At 36.7% G+C, this 23827-nt stretch overlaps 1 protein-coding gene across 5 annotated transcripts in view; it reads right to left on the bottom strand.

Moving 5' to 3' along the window:
• sbf2 (SET binding factor 2) overlaps positions 1 to 23827 on the bottom strand; it is a 159357-nt gene that overhangs the window by 70705 nt on the left and 64825 nt on the right. For all 5 annotated transcript variants that reach the window (XM_051898456.1, XM_051898458.1, XM_051898457.1 and 2 more), the window contains exons 10-16: positions 23137 to 23214; positions 22773 to 22886; positions 19352 to 19480; positions 15728 to 15826; positions 15064 to 15268; positions 12839 to 12948; positions 11904 to 12053 (exon numbers count right to left, since the gene is read on the bottom strand). In XM_051898456.1, coding sequence (XP_051754416.1) covers positions 11904 to 12053; positions 12839 to 12948; positions 15064 to 15268; positions 15728 to 15826; positions 19352 to 19480; positions 22773 to 22886; positions 23137 to 23214 — 885 coding nt within the window. The remainder of the gene's footprint in view (positions 1 to 11903; positions 12054 to 12838; positions 12949 to 15063; positions 15269 to 15727; positions 15827 to 19351; positions 19481 to 22772; positions 22887 to 23136; positions 23215 to 23827) is intronic.

Genomic DNA, 23827 nt, shown 5'->3' with positions numbered 1-23827 from the left:
AAATGAAATCAGCAGGCGGTTCACCTAGACTTAAAAAATAGATGATGTGAGACCCCAGTGTGCCTTGTAGGGCTGTCAAAAGTACAGAATTCGGTACCAAGTCGGTACTGAAATTTTAAAAATGTGACAATACCAGCATTTCTCCCTAGCATTTTGAGCACCGTTGAGCAGTTTCCTAAACACCTCTGATTGGCTATTGTGTTCATGCGCTCAACAGATACATCTGTGATTGGCTACAATGATCAACGCTTCAAAAACATGTTGTAAATAGACATCTTTGACACTCTTCACAGAGCACTTACACAGATACACAAGTATCACATGCATCTTTCAGGGGATCCCTAATATTTACGCTGATAGGCACTTGCTTTCAAACGCTCCCGTGTGTATCTGTGTAAGCGCTTGATGAAGAGTGTCAATGATGTCTATTTATAACATGTTTTTGAAGCGTTGATCATTGTAGCCAATCACAGACGTATCTGTCGATCACAGAACTCATTTGAATGTGCAGATAACAAGTTTACTTTAAATGAATCATTCTCTCAGAAACTGTCATTGTATAATCACCCTCATGTTATTTCCCCTATAATTTTATTTTTTAGTTCTCATAATCACGTATGAAATAAAGTGGTTTAGTGTCATTGCTGTCAATTCTGTTGCAAAGCATCTTGATGCCCCAATTTTGAATATGCACATGCACAAAAGCCACTAAAACGTTTTTTACCCAGCTGAAAACACCTAGCTGTGGGCGCTTGAGAACGCTTCGGTGCGCAGCATTTAAGTTGAGACGCTATGTGCTATGATACGTAATTTCCGCAGAACTGTTACTAGTATCTGATTTCACAAATAGTTTGTTTCTGAGTATAAAAATGTCGACACAATGTAACGTTTTGGATGAAGAGATGTATTTTTTGTTGTCATTAGGGCCCGAGCTCCGATGGTGTGAGGACACTATTGGAATTGCTCCGTTTCTTATTATTATTCTACCGCTTCTGGCAAATGAATCGCTTTTTTGAGGGCCTAAACATGCTCAAAAACTCATTAAACTTTGCACACACATCAGAAGTGGTGAAAATTTACGTCAGTTATGGGTTTCAGAATTAGGTGTGGCAAAAGGTGTGGCGCCACCTACACAATTTCAATGAAGTGCCCCTCGTGCTATGTTTCAAGTACAGGTATGAAATACGTATATATATATATATATATATATATATATATATATATATATATAGATTTTATTTTATTATAACAAACTTAAAGTTAAATAAAGATAAATATTCTAAATAAATTACAAATATTTGAATATTTAAAATATAAATTATAATAATTTTCTTTAAACATATATAATAAGTAGAATAAGTGCCTCATCTCCTTGTGTGTGTCATAGTGTGTCATTAACTTTGTTTGGAAGAACCACACATGGAACACTGTGCTTCTGCGTTCCAGAGGGAAAATAAACTCATGTGGGTTTCAAATGACATGCAGTGGGTAAATGATGAAAAGACTTCAGGATTTTTAGGTGAACTATTGACTTGATTGAATGATTACAGAGCAGCAACGGCTGCTTTACTGTGTTGTTCCAAACGCTGCAGAATGGATGTGCAAAGCTCTGATCTACTTCCTTCACCCCCAGCACAGCATAAAACAAATGTGACTGACAGGCTGAGTAAGTGTTTGCAAGGGCCCCCCGCCGATAGAGCAGGCCGGAGCTGGCCCATAACCCTGCGGCACAGGAAATGACTGGGATGCCACAGTGCATCTCCGCTTCATAGCATGCCAGACCTCTGCTGGGCTTGCACAACATTCAGCTCCAGAACCCGCCACAGCTGGACAAAACGCACAGCAGAAGAAAACAAGATTCTGTAAATTAGGCTTTTTAATAGGCTTGTTTTAAACATGATAAGGTCCATCATTTATTGCCTGGTGAGATAAGTGCAGTTCAAGAGCACTGACTCCGGCACCATTCTTACGTCTGAAGTAAAACCGGGAGGTGTCCTTTATGTTAACAGTCATCAACAGCAAACACCCGAAGAATGCATAACAAATATGTGTTAACAGCTCTCTGATTTTCCGAGAAGTTGTGTAAAATCAGGCTAGCTCCGATGGGATCGCGAGCTTTGCGAAGGAGGGATGTGGTACCATGACTCTGTCTTCATCTGTCGCACGCTACGCAAACCGGCCGATCTCAAACAGATGGACCCAGAGTCCAGACGCCTGAGATCATACGCATGTTTTGATGAAAATTAAATTGTCTACATACTATAACAAACACTTCAGAAAAAAAACAATAAATGTCGTCTAGCATTTAAACAAGCACTGTGATGATTAAGGGAAGCAGGAATGGATGTCACAAGCGTTTTTTCGTGTTTGCTACTATCACAAATCCAAATGCACACAGCACACAGTTTTAAGTATTTCCACATCTTGATGATTTCCTACATAGATATTTAAAAAAAAAAATCTGACTTTAAACCTTTTGTGAATTAATCTGATTAATTTATTAATAAAAATGTACTTATCCTGGTGCTTTTCTACATGATTATTAAAAAAAAGAAATATAGCTTGTTTTTTTAAACCTTTAATCAGAATAATTTGAAATTTACGATGCTTTGCTGTTCGACTATTTAGAAAGGAAATATGATTTAATGAATTTTGATTTTACTTAGGGGACCGTTTACACAACACAGTTTTTAATTAAAAACAGAAAACGTTTTATGTGTTTTAACTAAGGCTGTCAAGCGATTCAAATTTTTAATCTAATTAATTATATGATGTGGTGATTACTTCATCTAATTAATCGCAAATCAAATTTGACTGAGAAATTACCCCCCAGATATAATTTAAAGTCATTATTGTGTAAAGCATCAAACAGACATTACAAAAAGTAGATTTGGCAAGAAATATTTTGTTTGATTTAACACAGAATTTATTTCACAAACTTTTGGACAATAAGGTTGAGTAAATGATGACTGAACTTCGAATTTTGGGTGAACTATACCTTTAATGATTTTTTTTTTTTTTTTTTTAATTAATATGGAAATCTGAAATTATTTTTTAAATTAAATTATACTCTAATAAAACTCTAAAACTACCAGTAGGTGGCGTTAAATGTCTTAATGATTAAGTTATTCATTCATTCATTCATTCATTCATTCGATTTGTTCAAACAGTTGATTCATTCAAAAGTGAAGTAAATGGTTCTCTTTAAGAATTGTCCATTAAACCATTTGTTCACACGATTTGCTCAAAACATGGATTCAGAATTGAAACACCGCTGCGTGTTGCTCGGAGATGAACAGTCCTGCTTTGTCTTTATATTTTCGTTGGCAAAATTGAGCAAAAACAGACAATATTGCGTCTAAAATAATACAATATTAACTTCTTATTTATTGAACTATTGTGTAAAATCAGTATTGCATTTGCACTTGTGCAATTCGGGACAAAAACAGCACTTGTGTGATATTGCACTCATGACTTGTGTGATAGAGCTTATATCATATGATGTAAATATGAGACAAACTTAAACAGTGGCATTTTTGCCCCATATCTTGAATTTTAGGGACTACATTCTATAGGCTTCATAGCGCAATGTTTTCGCCCTGCATCATATTTGTCATCAATCAACTGTAATGTCATGTCAGATGACCAACGTAGGTCTGGGGTGGAGCAAGTGTGTTAAATGCATAATTTGAACGCATAATATTTGAACAGCCCTAGTTTTAACCATTCATTTACACTATGGCGTTTTGGGGGCCTGAAAACACAATTTTTTAAAAACTGACTTCAAAGTGCAATACCGTTATTGTCTCCATGTAAACTACAAAAAACATGAATTTGTGAAAGCAGTGACATCATGCGCATGTGTATAGTGTTTCTTTACAAAGTGATATCGCCAACTACTGGCCTGGCATGAATAATACAGCATTTTTAATTGTTTTCGCGGATTCGCGTGAACAGGGATCGCTAAAGAAAAAGTTTCAGTTTTTAGTACATCGTTGTCGTGTAACGTACCCTTAATTTACTAAATAAACGCAGAGTCGTCACTTAGATTCACTGGGACCCTAGGCCCAATAAGCAGGATAAGGACCTTAGTGAAACCCCTTATAAAAAGGCTGGTGACAATAAAGATTCTGCAATTTAAATATAAAAGTTACACCCCATGTAAACTGTAAGAAAGTTACGTAGTGTGACAAAACTAGAACACTGAACTATCAACTACACATCTTCATAAGGGGCTTTCGCACCGGGTAGTTCTAGGAACTAGGCACCAGGGTGGTTTCCCGAGAACTAATGTTCCCCTAGGCCCGTTTTCCTGGTTGCATTTGCACCGCCAGTAGGAACTCTGAAGTGACGTAACCCGCGTTTGTTGTTGTGACTTTTATTTTGACTGTGCGCCAGAGCCTGAGCACACAGTGCTCCTATTCTCCATTAGTTTATGATCTGTTTAACAGTTCTGTCTAATACGTTATTACACAGAACTGTTATACAAAGAAAGTAGACAGTATATGATAGCCTAAATATACAGGCTATAACCTGTGTGTAAAAATGGCGAGTGCTGGTGTTTCGTGTGCGTTCGGCCAATCAGCGTACACGTACGTCACTGGTAATACCTATTGAGCTGGGTTTGACCCTACTCTGGAGTAGGAGCTAATTTAGTTCCCCCAAAAGGAGTTCCTAGAACTAAAATTGTTCCTAGTTCCTGCGGTGCGAACACAGCAAAAAGTGGGTACTTCCACAAATAGTTCTGGGAAGTATGAAAAGGTTCCTCCAGAGCCAAAGCCCCTATAACTGATGTGTTCACTTTGCAGTGTAGAATATTTAGTTCAATTTTCAATTTTCAGTAATATTGACACTATCGGATGAGAACAAAATTCAAACTAAATTGGGCTGGATAATGACACAAAAGCTACATCGACACTGAATCAACATTGAAATGACTTGAGCTGAATAATGACAATATTGTCTTCTGTAGAGCTGCTTATAGCCGATAATTGAACTCGTTTAGTAATTGATGAACTTTGAAACATTGACACTTTTACTGAATTGAATTTAGACAACATTTAACTCAATTAAGCTGCATAATGGCACTATTATCTTCTGTAGAGCTGCTTTACAGCTTAAATTGAATTAGTTTCATTTGCACCACTGTTAATTTTAATGTAAAGCTGCTTTGAGACAGTCTAGTTTGTTGCATCACTCGCAGTTGGAGCAAATAATTAGAACACGCATGTAACACAATTTGACTGAAACATTTAAAAAGTCCGTGTGCGTGTGTCTGTGCGATTAAGTCCCCAGCTATTCTTAGCGCAGATGTAATAATAAACAAAAAAACATAAGTTGAATAATCACTGGCGTCACTGCTGTCTGTTGTAGCTCTTCGTCGAAGGCGATGACAGCGCCTGCAGTGTAATATGAAAGCAATTAGGGTGTCCAGGCAATCTGCTATTTTTGTTTGTCTTACAGCTCATCTGAGACGAATGCATTGACCTCGGCGCCACACATGAGACAGAGTCATGACAAACTATCCTGAAAATGTGGAGATCTTTTATAACACTTCTTGCCTTTGCACAATATAGCAGTGCAAAGAGCAGCCCTACATTACCATGAAATGCAACATGACAATTATTAAAAAATTCTTGCGATACTTTCCCTGATCTTGTGAGCAAGATTATCACATGAACTCACATTATTTGCTCTGTAATGCAAGTTTTGTTCTTCGAAAACAGCGCATACCTGTCAGGAGCCTAAAATTTATGTAAGCTCCCCAACAAATCTCAAATACCAAACGCTCCAAAGAGATTTAAACAACAGTGAAGATCAAGAAGAACTGCAGCCACATCTGAGGTGGAAGATTTATGTCCTATATAAAACAAAAACAAAAGTTTCCAACAGTACGGTAGTGTCGGATATGATCTCTGCTATTTCCAGTGAGGAGGAGAATATTCCTCATAAAGTCTCTAAAAACTGGGTAACGCTTTATTTTACAGTGACATAAGCCTCACGCAGTCAGTCCATGTCTGATATTTGTGCACATCCGATTGGAATCAGTGCGTGTGAATGGCAAAAATCACATCCATTTTGATCTTCATTCATATGTGGTTTGAAATCAAATCCAATTTCTGAAAATCCATTTCAGTCTGACTGCTCTGATTGGATTTTGTGTGGTTTATGCTACTTTATGACGCCATATAAAACTTAAAACACGTCAGATGTTTTTATAGGAAACATGATGAAAGTCACTGCAGATACAAGATCTTGACCAAAACCTGATGCACCTCTTGATGGAAATAACATCACAACATTTATTTCCATCAAGAGGTGCATCAATTTTTGGTCAAGATCTTGTATTGACAATGCAAGAGGTGAGCGCTCTGTAAAGTCTCCTCCAGCACATCCCAAAGACTTTCAATGAATTTAAGGTCTGGACTCAGAGGTGCCAATTCATGTGTGAAAATGATTTTTCATGCTCCCTCCTAAACATTCTTTCACAATTTGAGCTTGATGAATCTTGACATTGTCATCCTGGAATATGGCCATGATGTGTCTTCCTACATGGTTGTTTAAGAAATGAAAAGCTACACACTCCATCAATTAGGGTTAGAAGAACGGAATCTAGTCATAAAAATGGAATTTACTGTATAACGCGGAATGTCATGGAATTTTGATGAACATTTTTGATGAATGAATAAAAAGTAGTACAGACTCGTGTGTACTGTATGTTCATTTTTTGTGCTTCCTTGTCGTTCATTCATCAACTGTGCTTTATTTTTCGTGAAGCATTTTGTTGTGCGTCAGCTGTGATAAACAGACATCCACTCGCATTGCGTGTGTAACAGTGGCCAGATAGTGAGAGTTCTGCTGTTAAACGACTGCGCACTGACGGCCACTAGAGAATGAGGTGTTTAGCGTCATTGGTAATGCACTCGCCTCGCATGCCAACAGCGATCGGGCCGGGGTTTGAGACCGACTCGGAGCAGGGTGGTTAGAATTGGAGTGTGAGTTTTGGAGGCCGAGCAATGAAGAGAGGGGTGGGTTTGTTTGGGTTGATTTCAAATATCAACAATGTCCAACAGCATTGTTCAAATACCACTTACTGCACCTTTAAATATGAATCCTGCATACGTGTCTGTGTGTGAATGAATGGCCCAGACATGCGGTTTCCTCTAAAACACATACACACACACTAAAGCATGTGACGCCTGCGGTGTTTTTAGCCTCTGCCGCCTCACTATATGAGGACATGAACGCATGAACATCTCCAGGGCCGCTCTGAGAATCACTTCATGAGCATTTTATGGTTTCTTTTGAGAAAAAAGATCGTCATATCATAAACTCAGAAACTCAAAGGTCACGGCAACCTGTCAAAATAAAAGTTTGGTTTAACTTGAAGAAACTCTGACAGAAATATATTGCTATTGCACTGTAGAATGTAGCTACGTCTCAGTGTAGTAATACTAATAATACTTACACTAACAATAATAAATTATTATTAAAACTTTATTTTTTTTTTTAAAGGAATAATCACAATTTTTCTTCCATGTTTTAATTTTAACAGTAAAGCTCTGTTGTGCAGCACTTTATTTGACAAAAAATTGTTTAATTTCATACGATTAAAAGATAAATGAAATGTATGTTTTATGCCTCAATTTGATTGCCATAAAAATTAAAATACACAACAGAATTTCTGAAAAAAATAAAATAAAAATCATAGCGCCCTATTACTGTAGGGCCCTAAAAAATTAATAAATGTAGTTGTTTTTATGAATTCAATTAATTATACATGCTTTTTGATCATTAAAATTTAATTAAACAATTAAAATGGAATTCAGAAAGCTTAAAACAGAAAACTTAAATTAAAAATTGTTGTTAATAAATTGTTGTTAAATTGTATAAGTTTCATGATTTCAATTAATTAGACATGCTTTTTATTACTAAAATTTTATTTAACCATTAAAATGGAATTTGGAAAAAAATAAAATGGAATTTGGGAAAAAATAAAACGGAATTCATAGAGCCCTATGTATTGCACTGTATTGTATTAGAATAACTGTCTCATTTCCTTGTCTGTGTCATGCCGCATCATTAAGTTTACATTAACTTTCATTAACATTAACTGTGTTGAATCAAAAGAGCAGAACGCGACACTGCCATTCTGCGTTCCGCAGGTGATTCATTCCAACAGGTTTGGAAGAGCAGATCAAAGACAATCAGACACATGGACCGTCCATGCTGCTTTCTCCGATGTTATTCAGACTTCTACATAATACAGCTTGTCATTTTCACCCGTTTCATGTCATGTTGTTGCCTCTGGTGCCAAACAACCTTTGCCCTTGACACGGTCTCTGGAGGTCTACATGAAATCCCTCTTGCTTGGGCCCAGCATGCTTGTTTCTGTCTCTCATCTCGATTAACAGACTCTGATAGCAGATAGCACATGCATTTCATCTTTTGAAAGCTGCTCCACATCTGTATCTCATCTCATAATGGAAAACAATACATTACAGACCTGCGTACGGCTTAGTTATCAGATGACAGCTATACAAAAATATTTCTCTCCATTGGTTATGAACTTTTTTATATATGTATATAAAATGTAGATATTTTTTAAATTGTGTTTTCAAAACTTTTTCATCTAACAACCCCACTCTTCTCGGCCGCAGATGTTGATATCCGTGGCCCAAGCTGGTCTGTATTACTTTGTCGAAAGTATGTTCGGAATGTCCAGTGACTCTATAAAAGTCACTAGCTGTTTAAACAGCACAGCATCATTAAAATCCCCCCAACACACCGACGTGAAGCTGTAAAACACAAGGAACTACCAGCGGGATCCCACTCTGCTCTGAGATTAATGGCATTGTGACAGTTTATAAAGGAATGTGATGGACTAACACACAATAAGTCATGAAGTGCTATGACAAGAAAAGGACATAGTAATGCAAAACTCAAACAGCTTCGCATAAATCAAACGTCCCTCTTACAGGAAGCTGCGCACCTATAGATCAGTAAGATGTTCTAAATTGTAACGAGCAATAATACCTTTCTGGGTATTATTAAAGCAATATTATTCCCTTTAGTGTAATAAAACAGCACAATAAGTCATACAGGCACAGTGCTGGCTGAAAAATTCTGGAAAATCTGGAGCTTTTAAACGAAAAGGTCCATTTCGATTTGCCTTGTCAGAGATGTTTGTTTAACACTAAATCTGCTGTTCCCTTTCTTAAAAGACTCCAGGCATTGCATTTAATTAATAACCTACTTTACGTCATAGATCCTATCAGGAGGTCCTGTCGGCAGTATTTTAAAGGGAGAACAAAGAGCTGCTGATTTTCCCTAAATGGCAGTTTGTGGTTTACCCTTAATATACATTTTAAGAAACTCTTTCCAGGACACGCATGACCAGAGCTTGACATTAACATTTTTGCTCAGCAGCCACTGTGGCTAGTGTTTTTCCACTCAGAATTTTCACTGGCCACAATTTTGACATTGATACCAAAACGGCCATATAGATAGTTTTAATATTATCTCATAATTTGGCAGCAGGTATATTAGGCTGCTGTCACTTTAAGACCTGACGCACGGATCCATTATCCTGTTACACATGCGTTTTCTTTCTCAACTGTTTACGTTCAATTAAAACAACTGACTGTGTTTACATGAATACTCACCAAGACCAGCATTTTGACATTATTTTGTGTGTATTTGACTGTTTAAGCACAATAAGCAGTGAAAAAGAACTCAATGAAGTACTGAGAGGCAGCTTTATGTGCGCGCACTTTGGGTTTGAGCACAAAATCTGTGGGAATGAGTAAAACTATGCGCTATACACTCAATCTCACGCCGAAATTCAAGCCCTGTAACACTAACAATATTCATCCGGAGCAAATGAAATGAGTGAGTGTGGGGAGACGGGTTTGTGTGTCGACTCGCTGTCGGAGAGATGAGAGAGAGAGAAAGATCAGCTGGTATCGTGTGTCTATTCTGAGGAAAATGAGTATTGGAAGCGTTTCAGATATTTCAGTATTGATATATATCGAAAAATCAATATTTTTGACAACAGTACGTTGCACTTAGTTTATTATTTCAGATTCCTTTTTAAAAGACTACAATTGAAAAATGTATATATTCTGTTCTTAACACCCACCACAGGTGTATTTCAACAGTGGTGTGCAACGCAGTCACTCCTACTAGCTCCTTTGGTGGGTTTAATTTTATACATCATATAGGCTATACATTTTTCAATAGTAGTCTTTTAAAAAGGCATCTGAAATAAAAAAAAAAAAACTATGTGCAATGTAGTGTTGTCAAAAATATTGATTTTTTGTACTTTCAGCCAACGTGCATGCACATAAACTGCTTCGTAGTACGGTCTCGTGCTAAATTGTGTTCTTTTTCACTGCTTGTTGCACTTAAACAGTCAAATACACACAAAAAAGTGACAAAATGCCAGACTTGGTGAGTATTCACATAAACACAGTCAGTTATATTTTAAGTGAACGTAAATACTTGAGAAAGAAAGAGCATGTGTAACAGTATAATGGATCCGTGCATCAGGTCTTAAAGTGACAGCAGCCTAATAAACCTGCTGCCAAATTATGAGATAATATTAAAAATATCTATAGTGCAGTTTTTCCCCATGGTATCGATATTAAAAGGAGTGAGTAGGAGTGACTGCATTACATGCCATTTCTGAAATCCACCCGCATTTGGCGAGTGTTAATGTCAATCACTGTGCATAACTAACATTCTTCATCCCCCACTAACCTGCAGTTTAACTCTATCTGTCTGTCTGTCTGTCTATATATTTACTAAAAAGATTATAAAATATTTTAAAATATAATATTTGTTCAAAATTAAAAGCACTTTCATTACAATAAAACTCTTTTGTGAATATGTATTTCAAATTAAAGTGTGAATTTTTTCATTGTTACAGTATTGTCTCCTATTCCAATTTAATACCAGTGTTTGAATTGTCAGTATTTTGCAAATATAAAATATATATATATATATATATGTGTGTGTATATGTGTGTGTGTGTGCGTGTGTGTGCGTGTGTGTGTGCGTGTGTGTTTTGCTTCTTTTTTTTTTTTTTTTGCAGTGGCAGCCACTGAAAAGCACTGCAGGAAATTTAATGTTGCATTGCAGCATTTCATATTACTTGATTAAAGTGCTATTTGAAAAGTTCCTAATTTTATTTTGTAGGTCTCCTACAACATGTTCACATGCATCAAAGGTTAAAAAACGCTTTCATTTTCTCATAATATACATTGCACATCACCACACTTTTCAACGATTCTCAAATAACTTGTCCGATGATTCAGTCTCTCTAAACCCCTCCTTTCCGCGAGCCTGCTCTGCTCTGATTGGCCAGATAGCCAAGTCTGTTGTGATTGGTCTACCGCTTACATTGCAAGTAACAATGGCGTCGATTTTACTATATCAATCCGACCACGAGTCAGATAATGAAACATTGGAAGAACTTGTTATTCAACTCGAACCTCCATTGCAAGGACGACTTGAGCAGGACGTTTCTCAGTGATACGCTACTCAGTTTGACTCAGTTTCATCATGAGAAGTTGCAACTGCAATTCCTCACCATCAGCATTAACAAGTGTATGTCCATCAACAAACCCATGTGTATATTTCTAATTTATTGCGGTGCACATGTGGGAACTGTATCATTTAACTGTATCAATAATAGTGCTAACGTTAGCTGAGCACTAACGTGAATGACTGATGAAACATTAAAGTTTGTAAAACAAATCTTGCTCCATCCTTTATCATTACTCAAAGTAGTAAGAACAACAGACAATCTGCATTAATGGACACAATTTTAGGTAATAGGTAAAACACTTTAACTGCTCTGGTGCTTTGTGGTAGTAAATTCTGGAAATATTGATGCCCACCTGTAGAGCGCAGTTCATCATGCGAACAATATGATCAAACTGCTGGTGGTCCAGAATGGCACGGTTCTGCCGGACGTGGTGGCTGAGCTCTTCGGTCAGACACTGGCGTGCTGCTCTGCCTTTCAGGGCCCGAAGAGCCGCAGGGAGCGTCTGAAGAAACAGCAGTGTCAAGGTATTACTGAAACATATGCTTTTCAAGCGTGTACCATTCACCTAAAAACACTGGGCCGCCCTCATCTGGATACAGAAGTGGTTCGCTTCAATATATGCATGCAAAGGCCGCAATCATTCCAGCTAAATCCAGTCGGCTGACCTCTGACCCATAGTTAAAATTCCAGAATGGTTGTTATTGATGAGATTTTACGTCTAGACAGTGGCAGCACCCTCCGCTCAGGTTTACTCGGGCTGAGGTTGTGTGGAGGTGATGTCTTTACTGGCTCAGAGAAGCCGTTAAGCTGCAAGCACAACATTTTTACAACTGTAAAGGGATGCAAGCTTGCATCGTATAACCTACAATTTAAACTCAATGTGTGCAGGTAGCTGGCTACCATTCCAATGCAAACACACTGGGGATAGATCACAAATGATGGCAGGCTCCAAACATCCCCTGTCAGCAAATTTCCTTTGCTACAGGTAATTTGCACAAAGTTATTTAGACTAAAAATATGTTAAGATGCTTTAGTCAAACACCAGTCTCGGTTAATGTTAGAATAATATTAGGATTAGTGATAAGGGCAGGGAAATTAGAAGAATATGTGTGACTGTTTGTTCACCCCTTTCCTCCTACGCTTGTACGACTTGCAGCTGGAGAGCTTTGCTTATCGTGCTATGAACGGCTTCGCTAATGCGAGCTAATCTGCATGCTGTCTTTTTCCAGATGTGCAAGAGAATATGTGGGTTTAATCCTTCTGTCATCACAGTAATGATTGCATCACCTTCTCTGTCTCCAGAGTCTTGTTGTCGAAGATGAAGCCGATGCACGTCCGGACCACCTCCAGTCTACGAGCGCTGTTAAAAACCGAGCTGGCCTTGCCCAGGATAGATACTGCATAAAAGATAAGAACCGATAACAAATGAAGAGGCAATGTATTATTATACACAAGGCAAAGCGGAGGGACTATAAACCCCTTAACCGTGATAAAATCACTGCAACACATCATCTTAAGTCTGGAAAAATAAAAGACACCAATGTAAGTCAATAACTATTGAAATAAACCGCTTATATAAGCAAAATATCCTCCCTCAGGATGATATAAGAATCTTTGCTTTGCACCAGGATCATGATCACCCTATCAAGGTTTATTTTGCATTAATGAACAGTGACTGTACATTATGCTCATTACTAAACAAATAAGTAAATCAGAGGTTTACAGCATTTTTTTGTCTGCCAAACACTAAATCAGGGTTCCTCAAATCCAGCCCTGGAGGGCCACTGCCCCGTCCTGTCAATCAAGGTCTTCAGAGATACTAGAAACATACAGGTATGTGAGTTTGATCAGCTGCAGCAGCCCTGAAATTTAAAGTCAGCCTGAATCGATTCATTTTCCAAATGCATTTATTTGCATTTTTTTCTATAATAATGTTCTGTCTTCATCATTTTCAACCAAAATTAAACTTCTGTTTCATGCTGACTTTAACTCATGTTAACCTGTCAAATTAATTTCACAACATCTTTAAATTAATATATACACACATACACATTTCTTATTTATTATTATGAATGTTGAATACAGGAAAACATTCAAAAGTTTGGGGTAAGATAAAAAAAAAAAGAAATTAATACTTTTATTCAGAAAGGATGAAGATTAAGACATTTATAATGTTACAAAAGATTTCCATTTCAAATAAATGCTGTTCTTCTGAACTTTCTTTTCATCAAAGAATAAAATGTATCATGGTTTCCACAAAAATATTAAGCAGCAAGAACCACCATTTTAATACTAAGAACCACTATTTATAATTAAGCACCATGTATGTATGTATATAAAAAGGGATCGGTAAGATTTTTTAATATTTTTAAAAGAAGTCTCTTCTGCTCACCAAGGCTGCTTTTATTTGATTAAAAAAACAGTAATATTGTGAAATATTATTACAATTTAAAATAACTGTTTTCTATTTGAATATATTTTAAAATGTAATTTATTCCTGTGATCTGAATTTTCAGCATCATTACTCCAGTCTTCAGAGTCACATGATCCTTCAGAAATCATTCTAATATGCTGATTTGCTGCTCAAGAAACGTTTCAGATTAATAACAATGTTAAAAACAGTTGTGGAATTTTTTTTTTAAGATTAATCGCACATACAATTTGGCTGAGAAATTACTCCCAAAAGATAATTTAAAGTCATTGTTGTGTAAAGCATCAAATAGACTTTACAAAAGTAGCTTCAGCAAGAAATATTTGATTTGATTCAATATTTGATTATTTTTGGGTGAACTATACCTTTAATGTTTTTTTGTTTTTTTTTATTATTACTATCAAAATTTGAAATAAGAAATTATTTTATAAGAAACTAAATATAAGAAACTAAAACTGCCAGTAGGTGGCAGTAAATGTCTTAATGATTCATTCATTCATTCGATTCATTTGATTAATTCAAACTGCTGATTCATTCAGGAGTGAAGTAAATGGTTCTCTTTATGAACGGTCCATTGAATCATTAGGCTTGTTGGACTCGAAGCGGCGCTGCACAGACCGATTGGTGTATGACAACAAAGTCCCGCGAGAGTGAGCAGACGGCTCCGTGAAGCACCGCTTCAAGTTCAACAAGCTTAATGGTTCACCCGATTAGTTCAATATGTGGATTCAGAAATGAAACACCGCTGTGTGTTGCGTAGAGACAAACAGGTCTGCTTTGTCTTTAAATTTTAGTTGGCAAAATTGAGCAAAACAGACAATATTGTGTCTAAAATAACACAATATTAACTTCTGATTTATGGAACCGTTGTATAAAATCAGTATCACATTTGCACTCGTGCGATTCTAGACAGAAAAATAGCACTAGTGTGATATTGCCTTCGTTAATCATGTGATATAGCTTATATCATATGATTTAGATATGAGACAAAAACTCAGTGATTAACGCATTAAATTGACAGCTCTAATATACATATATAAATGATGAGAGAGATGGGTTGTGTAATGAACCCGTCACTCACCCACAGGGGGTCCGGCGGGCACCACACACTTCCTCTCTGGACGGGTACTGATAGGGGCGGTGTGCTGCTTGGCCAGGCCCTCCTGTATCAACTCCTCCACCCTCTCCTCCTCCAGAAAGGGAAAGGGAACCACGTGCACCCGCAGGTGCGAGCCCTCGCTGGGACGAGGCACTTTCTGGAAGGCCATGTGGGGGTTCGGGTTCTCCTACAGAATGCATGACAACACAACTGTTGAAATTCAGGATTTAGAAATGTTTTCCGGCTCAGCGCCTTTTTGTTTTTTGTAAAATTTTGAGCGAAAAGAAAAAAATCACCATCACTCATTAAGAGCATAACTCTGTGAGTACGACAATCTCCACTGTGTAAATGTGCTATTTGCAGTCATTTATGTTTATTTTATTCTGTGAGTGAAAGTTTCCAATAACAGGGAGTGTAATCAAGATACAATGATTAGTATTTGACAGGTCATGTGATCTCAGCATTCACAACATATTCGTCAAAAGTACTATTCAGTCTTTATTTATAAAACATTTTAATGAGGAAAAAAATGCCCCTCTGAAACTGTTCTTAATAAAACGCATCAAGTGTGCCAAGGGTAGAAAACTTGGCAAAACCAAAAGACAGAGAATACAACCACTGGAGTGTCATGGTGTCATGTGCTTACGTTTTTGTAAAGCTGCTCTGACAGCTCTCTCAAACGCTTCTGGAATTTGACCAGGTTCTCCTCTTCCTCCTTAAAGCGGTCTACATCTAAGGCCACCAGCTATAGAACAGAAACAGAGCAGTTTAATGCAGAAACCAATGAATCTGTGGCTACAATGTGCACAAGAAATCAGTTTCTCCACCTGTAATTGATTTAACAGAACCCAGAACAATAGCTGGAATTTCACTCGGCTGAGTCACACATGTATTATCTTCCTCTTGTGGAATGATGTTACTTAGTAGGAGAGTAAATATTTGCTCTAACAATGATTCGATCCGATTACGGTTGTTTACTGAATCGTGCCATACAGTACATGATGAAATGGTCACAAATTTCATTCTGATTCCATCTTGTTCTTTCATCATTTCATTAATATTTTCAAAAATAGTCCCCATGTAGTCAATAATTTTGCCCTTTAAAACTCATCTTTAATCACCAAAATGACATATTTAAAGGTTTTTTTTTTTTCTTAATGCCTTAGAATAGCTTGAATGTAACTCTACACCCTTGCCTCATTTAACATACAAGGATCTATGAATATGATAATTAGCCCCGCCTCCACTTACTCGCACAAGCTCAGATGAGATCCACTCGGTCAACTTACTGAGCTAAACACTGCACAATGCTATCGCTTTTTACAACGCCGGACACATACCAGTAATTAATATGATTAGTCTTTTGCTTGACTTCATTATCAAACAGCTAATAATGTGTTGCTAATGTTCACATTCATGAGTCAGACAGCTGCCTTTTAACAATCAGTATCCTTACAAACACTTTCAACGTCAATGGAGAAAGGCATATAGTTCATCATAACATTGTAATATGCATCATACACCTGCCATATTGCTAAATCTACCCAATTTTTCATATCAACAGAAAAATATACCGGGATAACCTTCTTTTGAGACTCTTGCGTGGTCAGTTAATGATATGCTAAAGCCCACCGGCATGTTGACGTGATTGGTTACAAGGTAGTGTGACGTCAGAAACACCAGCGATTTCAAACCACGGGTTTGAGACTGTCTTTGGTTTACTGCAGCTTTAAAGAGAAAATACTCAGTAATGGTGTTGACTTATGAATTTGCACATGGTTTGCCTTAAAGCATATTAAAAACACCAGACATATAAACAACATTATAAACTTGATTTCCACCACAGGTGGACTTTAAGACACAAACGCCATGAGAAAATGCATTTCAAATATCCGGATGAAACAAAGTGTGGAATGTCGGACATTTCTTGCACTTTGCCACAGTTTTCCTTATGTAGCAGAGAGGAAGAGGCACCAATGTTGGATGACGAAATAACCAGAATCACTTTATTTTGATATGACATAGTTACGAATTAAATGCACTTACTATAGTAATAACAGTAAATAAATAATACATAATTACAAGCAATTAACTCTACAGTTAGTACATGTACTCAGTACTGATTTATGTAATTACACTGTAACAGCGGCACCTTAAAATAAAGTGTAACCAAATAAACTTAATAAAATTAAGTTACTAGATGGTAGAGTACATAGTATAAGTGTACAGTCCATCATTTGGGACTTATATCTGATGTAAGCATTAAAAAATAGATTTAGTTGGCACTATTTTGTTTTATTTTAGGTATTAAATGAATTACAACATAACCAGCATTTCTCCTGCTTTCTCCACCATCCTGGACAGATTTTTTTCACAGATCTTGTTGTATTGTATTGCCTTTTCGGTCACACTTTATATTACTTGGCCTTAGCTACTATGTACTAACTTAAATACCTACAAGACTACAGTTTCACTGTGTATCTACAAGTGCTGGGTCGATTACTTACAAATTGTAGTCAGATACCGATTCCAAATTACATGACAAAAACTGTAGTTAGTAACGTAATCCATTACATTACACATTTAAGGTAATATAATCTGATTACTTTTAGATTACTTTTGACCTAACTCGTTTATCACATTGACTACCTTTACATGTGCACCAATAATGTGATTACTTCTCATAATCAGAGTAAGGTCTTAATCGCAGTAAGATGTTACTCTTCACTCCAGTTTACATGCAATTTTCATTACTCATCTGTGTACGTCCAAGCACATGCACTCTTTGGTCAGAGCGGGAATAATGCGATTAAGTTGTTTATATGGCTGTATACTGCAATTAAAATCGGCGTACACCACCTAGTTTAACGCGATTATGCTTACTACGAGTTTAAATTGCATTACTTTAATCGAAGTATTGCATTTACACGAGGTAAAGTTTAAGAGTAATACTGCCAAAATCGCATTATAATCGCATTATGAGGCTCACTGATTTGAATAGTGTAATCATGTATCATTTTGATAAAATATGAAGAGAAAGAAAATATATTCCATTCTTTGAAGTGCATTAAATATTACATTACGTCTGGGTTTCCCAGACTGAGGTTCATGAGTTTAATGAAAAGCTTTTTAAGTAATTAAATCATAAAATATTAAAATAAAAATAAATATTTTTTAAATAAAACAATCAAAATAATAATAAAAAAAAAAATACTAAAAATATTTTTTTGTTTTCCTGCATGTCATGTGACCATTAACGGACATCAGAGAACCGTGAACTTAATTTTATCATTATTATTATTGATTTTTAGTGATATTTTAATATAGACCTTCTTAATTTAAAATCTCAGGGGGTACTTCAAGTAAATTAATTACGTCAGAGAGGTTCAGCTGACAAAAAAGTTGGGGAATCCCTGCATTGCATGTAAATATGAAATTATGTGAATTTGTACATTTTAAAGTGTTTGAAAGATAAAAGGAAAGATAAAACCTTTATTGAAAGATAAAACCTTCCAGTACAGTAACACATGGTTAAATGACTCACTGAGCGATAACTCAAATAATAATTAATGTGTTCGTCAGCATCTGATTAGATATGCAGTGTTGCAATGTTGAGAAAACACTTCTTAAAATTGAAATGATTTCTGTCTCAGTTTTCAGTGATAGTCACATGACTAGTGGCTGGTGTGTTTGTAATTCCACAAATCTGCAAGAGCTTCTGAATGTATACAAGTAGTAGTTATAAAAAGGACAATTTCAAAAAGAGTCAATGAATTATGAATAATTTACTGCCATTGTGGGAATAACATGTAATCATGTAATCAATAAAAAGTAACTGTAGTCTGATTATAGAATGTAATATAATATAATTATGAGTACTTAATTTTTGGAATCTGATTTCGTAATCCAAAAACAGATTGTTCTGGAAAATTTCCATATTTACTGCTAATGAGTTTGAGGTAGGGTCAGGATTATAGGGGTTAGAGTTAGATTGGGTTGGGTTACGGTTAGGGGTAAAGTTAAAATGTTAATTAAATACACACTTTAAATGTTGGTACAATGCACAAACATGTATGTACATAAGTATATTGTATCAAATGGTTAATTGGATAGTAATTAAGACCAGCTAACATAAAGTGTGACCACCTTTTCCACTGCAGTTACATGTGATGTGGCCCAAAGGAACTTATCCTAAACAGCCTTTGCATTTGGAGAGCACCCATGAATGATGCACTTCTGCACCTCTATTACTGTTAAAGAAGTACTGCACCTCATCGAACAGATCGCAGGCTCTGTACGGAGGGCCCCGTTCAGACACGAATCCCGCAAAGGCCATGCCATCCAACACCTTGGTCAGGAAGTCATTTTCTATCAGGCCCCGCTGGCCCAGGAAGGCAGCCTGTATATATCAGAGAAAAGAAGGTCAGTGATCAAAGTAAACTTCCACTTCAAATGATGCAGAGAGATTTTTCTGAACAAAACAACCTCCAGAAGAAACAAAGTCTGATGTTTGTTATCCACATCACCAGATACATCAAATAAGATAGGCATACGTGTATATTTTAAGCAGATCCCCTGCAGCATTAGCCAGTAAATTTCGGAGCAGATGCTCGGTTTCGAGAAGTGAAGCATTCCTGTGCTATAATCTGAGCCATGTGGGGTGCTTTATGAGGGTCGTATTGAGACGTTGCCACAGAGACATTGGCCGACACAAACAAAAACAGTTTGGGGGGTGAAATAACACTTGTGAATGCAAGTTTGATACTTTTCATATGGCTCACTGCAGGGACAATCCGACGGACCAAAGTGTTTTAAACAAACTAACCGCGATACCATCGGAATGAGCGCTTACGTTTGCACTGAAGCACTTCAAAGCAAAACGTGGACGAGGCAAAGCTCGGTGCTTATCTAATGAGATTATTCTTTCATTCTCTGGCCCTGACCCAAACCCACCATGAAAAGGCAGGTGATTGTACAAGTGCAAACCGCCTCGAGTTAAGGTAAGATAAACAACGCTGTATTTCAAACCAGTCAGAGTTGTTTGTTCCGTACATCAACGCGACATGTTCGGCGGTCTGTATAACATGACAGGTCATCAGATTAATATTTGCTTATGTGAAGATCGTATTTAAGAGTTGTGAAGTCGTAATTGTGATGTCAGATGCATTCAAATTACTTTGCTCAGAGTAAGATGATGATGTGTCCCGTGCTGGAAAAATGAGTGGGAATGCGCATGGGTTAATTTCGAGCTACAGGCAAACAAAAGTGAAAAATGTCAAATTTGGTCGAATTTCAGGTTTTCACAAAAATGAGTTCATTAAGCCCTCATCTAGTGATCCCAATGCTCCAAATAGCAATTAAACATCTAAAAGTATCTTTATTTGTATGTTTTCTAAGAGGAGTACCTTTCCTTCTCGCTTCTCATCGACTGCCGCTTCCTCTCAGCACAAGTTTGGTATCGTTGTAAAGCGCAGCATTCCCACTTTGTGAATAATCATAGTGAATTCTCGATAGTATGAGTCTGAACCAATGAAATGTGATTTTCAGACTCATGCTGATGTAAACAAAACGACCTTACTCGTGCTGACTGACACATCCAAAGACGCCTCAGACAGCGCGTGATCCTGATATACACATTTACACAGAATTACAGTATTTCAAAATATCTGTCTTGGCGAGTATTCATGCAAACATTATCTGTTATGTTTTAAGTGAACGTTTAGTTAACTGTTGGGGAAAAACATCTGATGTGTAACTTTACTGTATATTAGATCCGTTCGGTACAGTAGATCTTAATACATAGGCTGTCTGTTTCATTAATGTTAAACATGGAAAAAAAGACGAATATATATTTTTCCAATAGATATTTGGTTTTGACTTGGTTTGTGTCAAATTTGGTGGTATTACCAGGGATTTTAAGGTTTGGTTGCTGGTGATTTTGTTTTAGAACCTTCAGAAAACTTTAACTTGATTTTTCTCAAAATTGACTGTATCGACTTCAAACAGGCTCAGTCATTTTTTATCTGATTCCAACAAATCATACATCATTTTGAAGGTTTTTTAATACAGAATGTGAAAATAACTATCTCGTTTTTGTTCTCATTGTGACTCATTTTGCCAGCATATGATAGCTTTGTGGGAGGAACAGACAGAAATTCATGTCGTTATTCACTGTTAATCTTGACTTCCCCCTGACATCACAGATATCACCCAGGCTGATTAATTACACTACATTAAGACGATTGTTATGTATTACAGGTTTTTTATGTTTAAATATGAAATGAAGCCTTATCTAATTAAATATGAACTAATTTGCATACATTTCCAGGAAATAAATCTGAACATTGTTCAGTCAGCGTTTCATTTTGTTGACATATAAGAGTTGAACGTTTTTAAAGAGGGGGTTTTGAATTTTGAAATCAGAAAATTATGGAAGCTGGTTTCCGACACTAAATAAAAAATAAAAAAGGTAATTGCGACTTTTTATCTCACAATTCTGACTTTTTTTTCCTCACAATCGTGGGATATAAACTCACAATTGCAAGAAATAAAGTCAGAATTGCATGTTATAAACTCACAATTCTGACTTTTTTTCTCACAAATATGAGATATAAACTTGCAATAGCGAGTTATAAAGTCCAATTCTAAAGGGGGAAAAAAAACTTTTTTCTCAGAATTGCGAGTTTATATCTCAATTCTGACTTTATAACTTGCAATTGTGTTTATATCACATGATTCTGAGAAAAAAAGTCAGAATTGCGAGATAACTTTTTATTTTTTTATTCAGTGGCAGAAACAAGCTTCCATAGAAAATACTGTCAACAGCCAGAAATTTTAGGAATGAATGTTATATAAATCAGGCAAATGATATATGAACAAAACTCTCTGTAAAACCTTCAGAATATAGACAGAATAAAACTGTAAAGTCTGGTGTACTGCATGAATGTGCTGCTGAAGTGGAGATTTCTTGCTCAGTGCAGGAGAAAAAATCATTTTGAGAAAACTGCCTTTAAAAATATGTATTGCAACTGAAATCTATGCAAATAGATAGTGTAATAAATTAAACTTGAATATGTATTTTGGATGTTTTCTTCCTACTAGTCTGAAAGAAGACATGTTATGGAAGCAAAATAGCCCAAAATCTCCAGTAGTGCCTTGCTTTGAATTCTTGCCATAGTATATGACTTTAAAAGACTAGACGTATAGCAGAAGCATTGCATTGGTTACTTTCATTATATTTTCGTAGTGTTTTTTTCATCCATGTAAGCTTGAAAGCACCAGTTGTCATTCATTGAGTGACTATTACAATGCTTATCTCCTTTTGTGTTTCACAGAGAAAAGTCATATGGGTGAGAGTGAGTAAATTAATTTTTGGCAGAACTACTCCTTTTACAGGTCATTAATATACCACATTAAGAAATTAATTTTCAAAAACTTAAAGAATATCCAATGTGTTTTATACTGTATATCTGTCCACAGACCCCTGCAGAACTGTTATAGAGCCCTTGTTGAAAAGAAGATCCTTCTCGTACAGTCATTATGTAAGAATGTGAGAAGCCTTTTGCAGGTTTACTGGACTGATCTGGCATGATGACAGTAATTGCTCCTAATCGCTCTTGGGCTGATGGGGCCATTTACTCTGCAAACAAGTTATAACATCATAAAGTTGCAGAGCAGCGCCCTCTTCTCACCTTGTGAAAGTGAATCACAGGTTCGGAATGGATGCGAATGAGCTGCAGACAGGACCTGTAGCCCTGGAAGAGTTGTGCAAACAAGCGCAGGAAGACCGCCCGCACCTCCTTATCCTGTCAAAAACAAGAAAGCCAGAATAGAAGGGGACTGAGAATCATTCCAGATGAACATATGAGGATGGAATGAGTCAGCGTGAAAATTTTCTCGCCTCAAAATAAACTGCGTACGTGATGGGAGTTCAAACTCCTTTAACAAACAGACATTCCAGCCCCCTGAAGACCCAGTAAGAGACTCCCGTGTCGGGCACATGCGTGTCCGCAACTTTCACGTGTTACTTTGCGAGATTGTAAAAGTGGCTCTTACCAGCAGTTTGAGGTTGGATGGAGCAGAACGAGGGGGTGGGAAGGCATTATCTGCTCCTTCCAGATCTGGGTGCAAAACCTGAAGACAAAGAAGGTATTTCGAGTGAGGAAATATCCTGCTATCTTTGGGAACAAGACAAATGGCGCAAATATAGCTTATGGAATGTCTACAATCTTTCAATTCTGTGTAAAAAACAAACAAACATGCATATGTTGAAAATGCAGATTGGCTACTGAGGAAAGATTATGAAATATGACCATTTAAAGGTGAAGTGAGAAGAATTTATGCACCACTAGCAAAAGCAAATGTTTTTTTTCTCCCAATAAACCTGGCCATCATGATATTAGGGTGTTGTGGGTATACCATGGTGTTGCTATATAGTTACTAGAGTTCAGGATGGTTTCTAGGTGGTCGAAGTAAAAAAAAAGCCCAGTCCCAAGTATCTATGTCCCTGTTTACGTCTGGTATTAAGATGCGTTTTGGTCGATCGGACCACAAGTAGACGAGGGAGACACATTCCTGTTTACACCTGGTGTTTTAATCCGTCTCTTTTTGTCCACTTTCAACCACTACTGTCCTGATTTCTTTGAGGGGAGGGTTTATGGGAAGGTGTATGGGTTTTTTCAGACCTTTCGAACTAATGGACAAAATAAGCTCGCACAATTTACATATGAATGCGCCCAGAGATGAC

The sequence above is a fragment of the Ctenopharyngodon idella genome, chromosome 7 (assembly GCF_019924925.1).
Source record: "Ctenopharyngodon idella isolate HZGC_01 chromosome 7, HZGC01, whole genome shotgun sequence".
Taxonomy (NCBI): Eukaryota; Metazoa; Chordata; class Actinopteri; order Cypriniformes; family Xenocyprididae; genus Ctenopharyngodon; species Ctenopharyngodon idella.
This window is presented reverse-complemented; position numbering and strand designations above follow the sequence as displayed.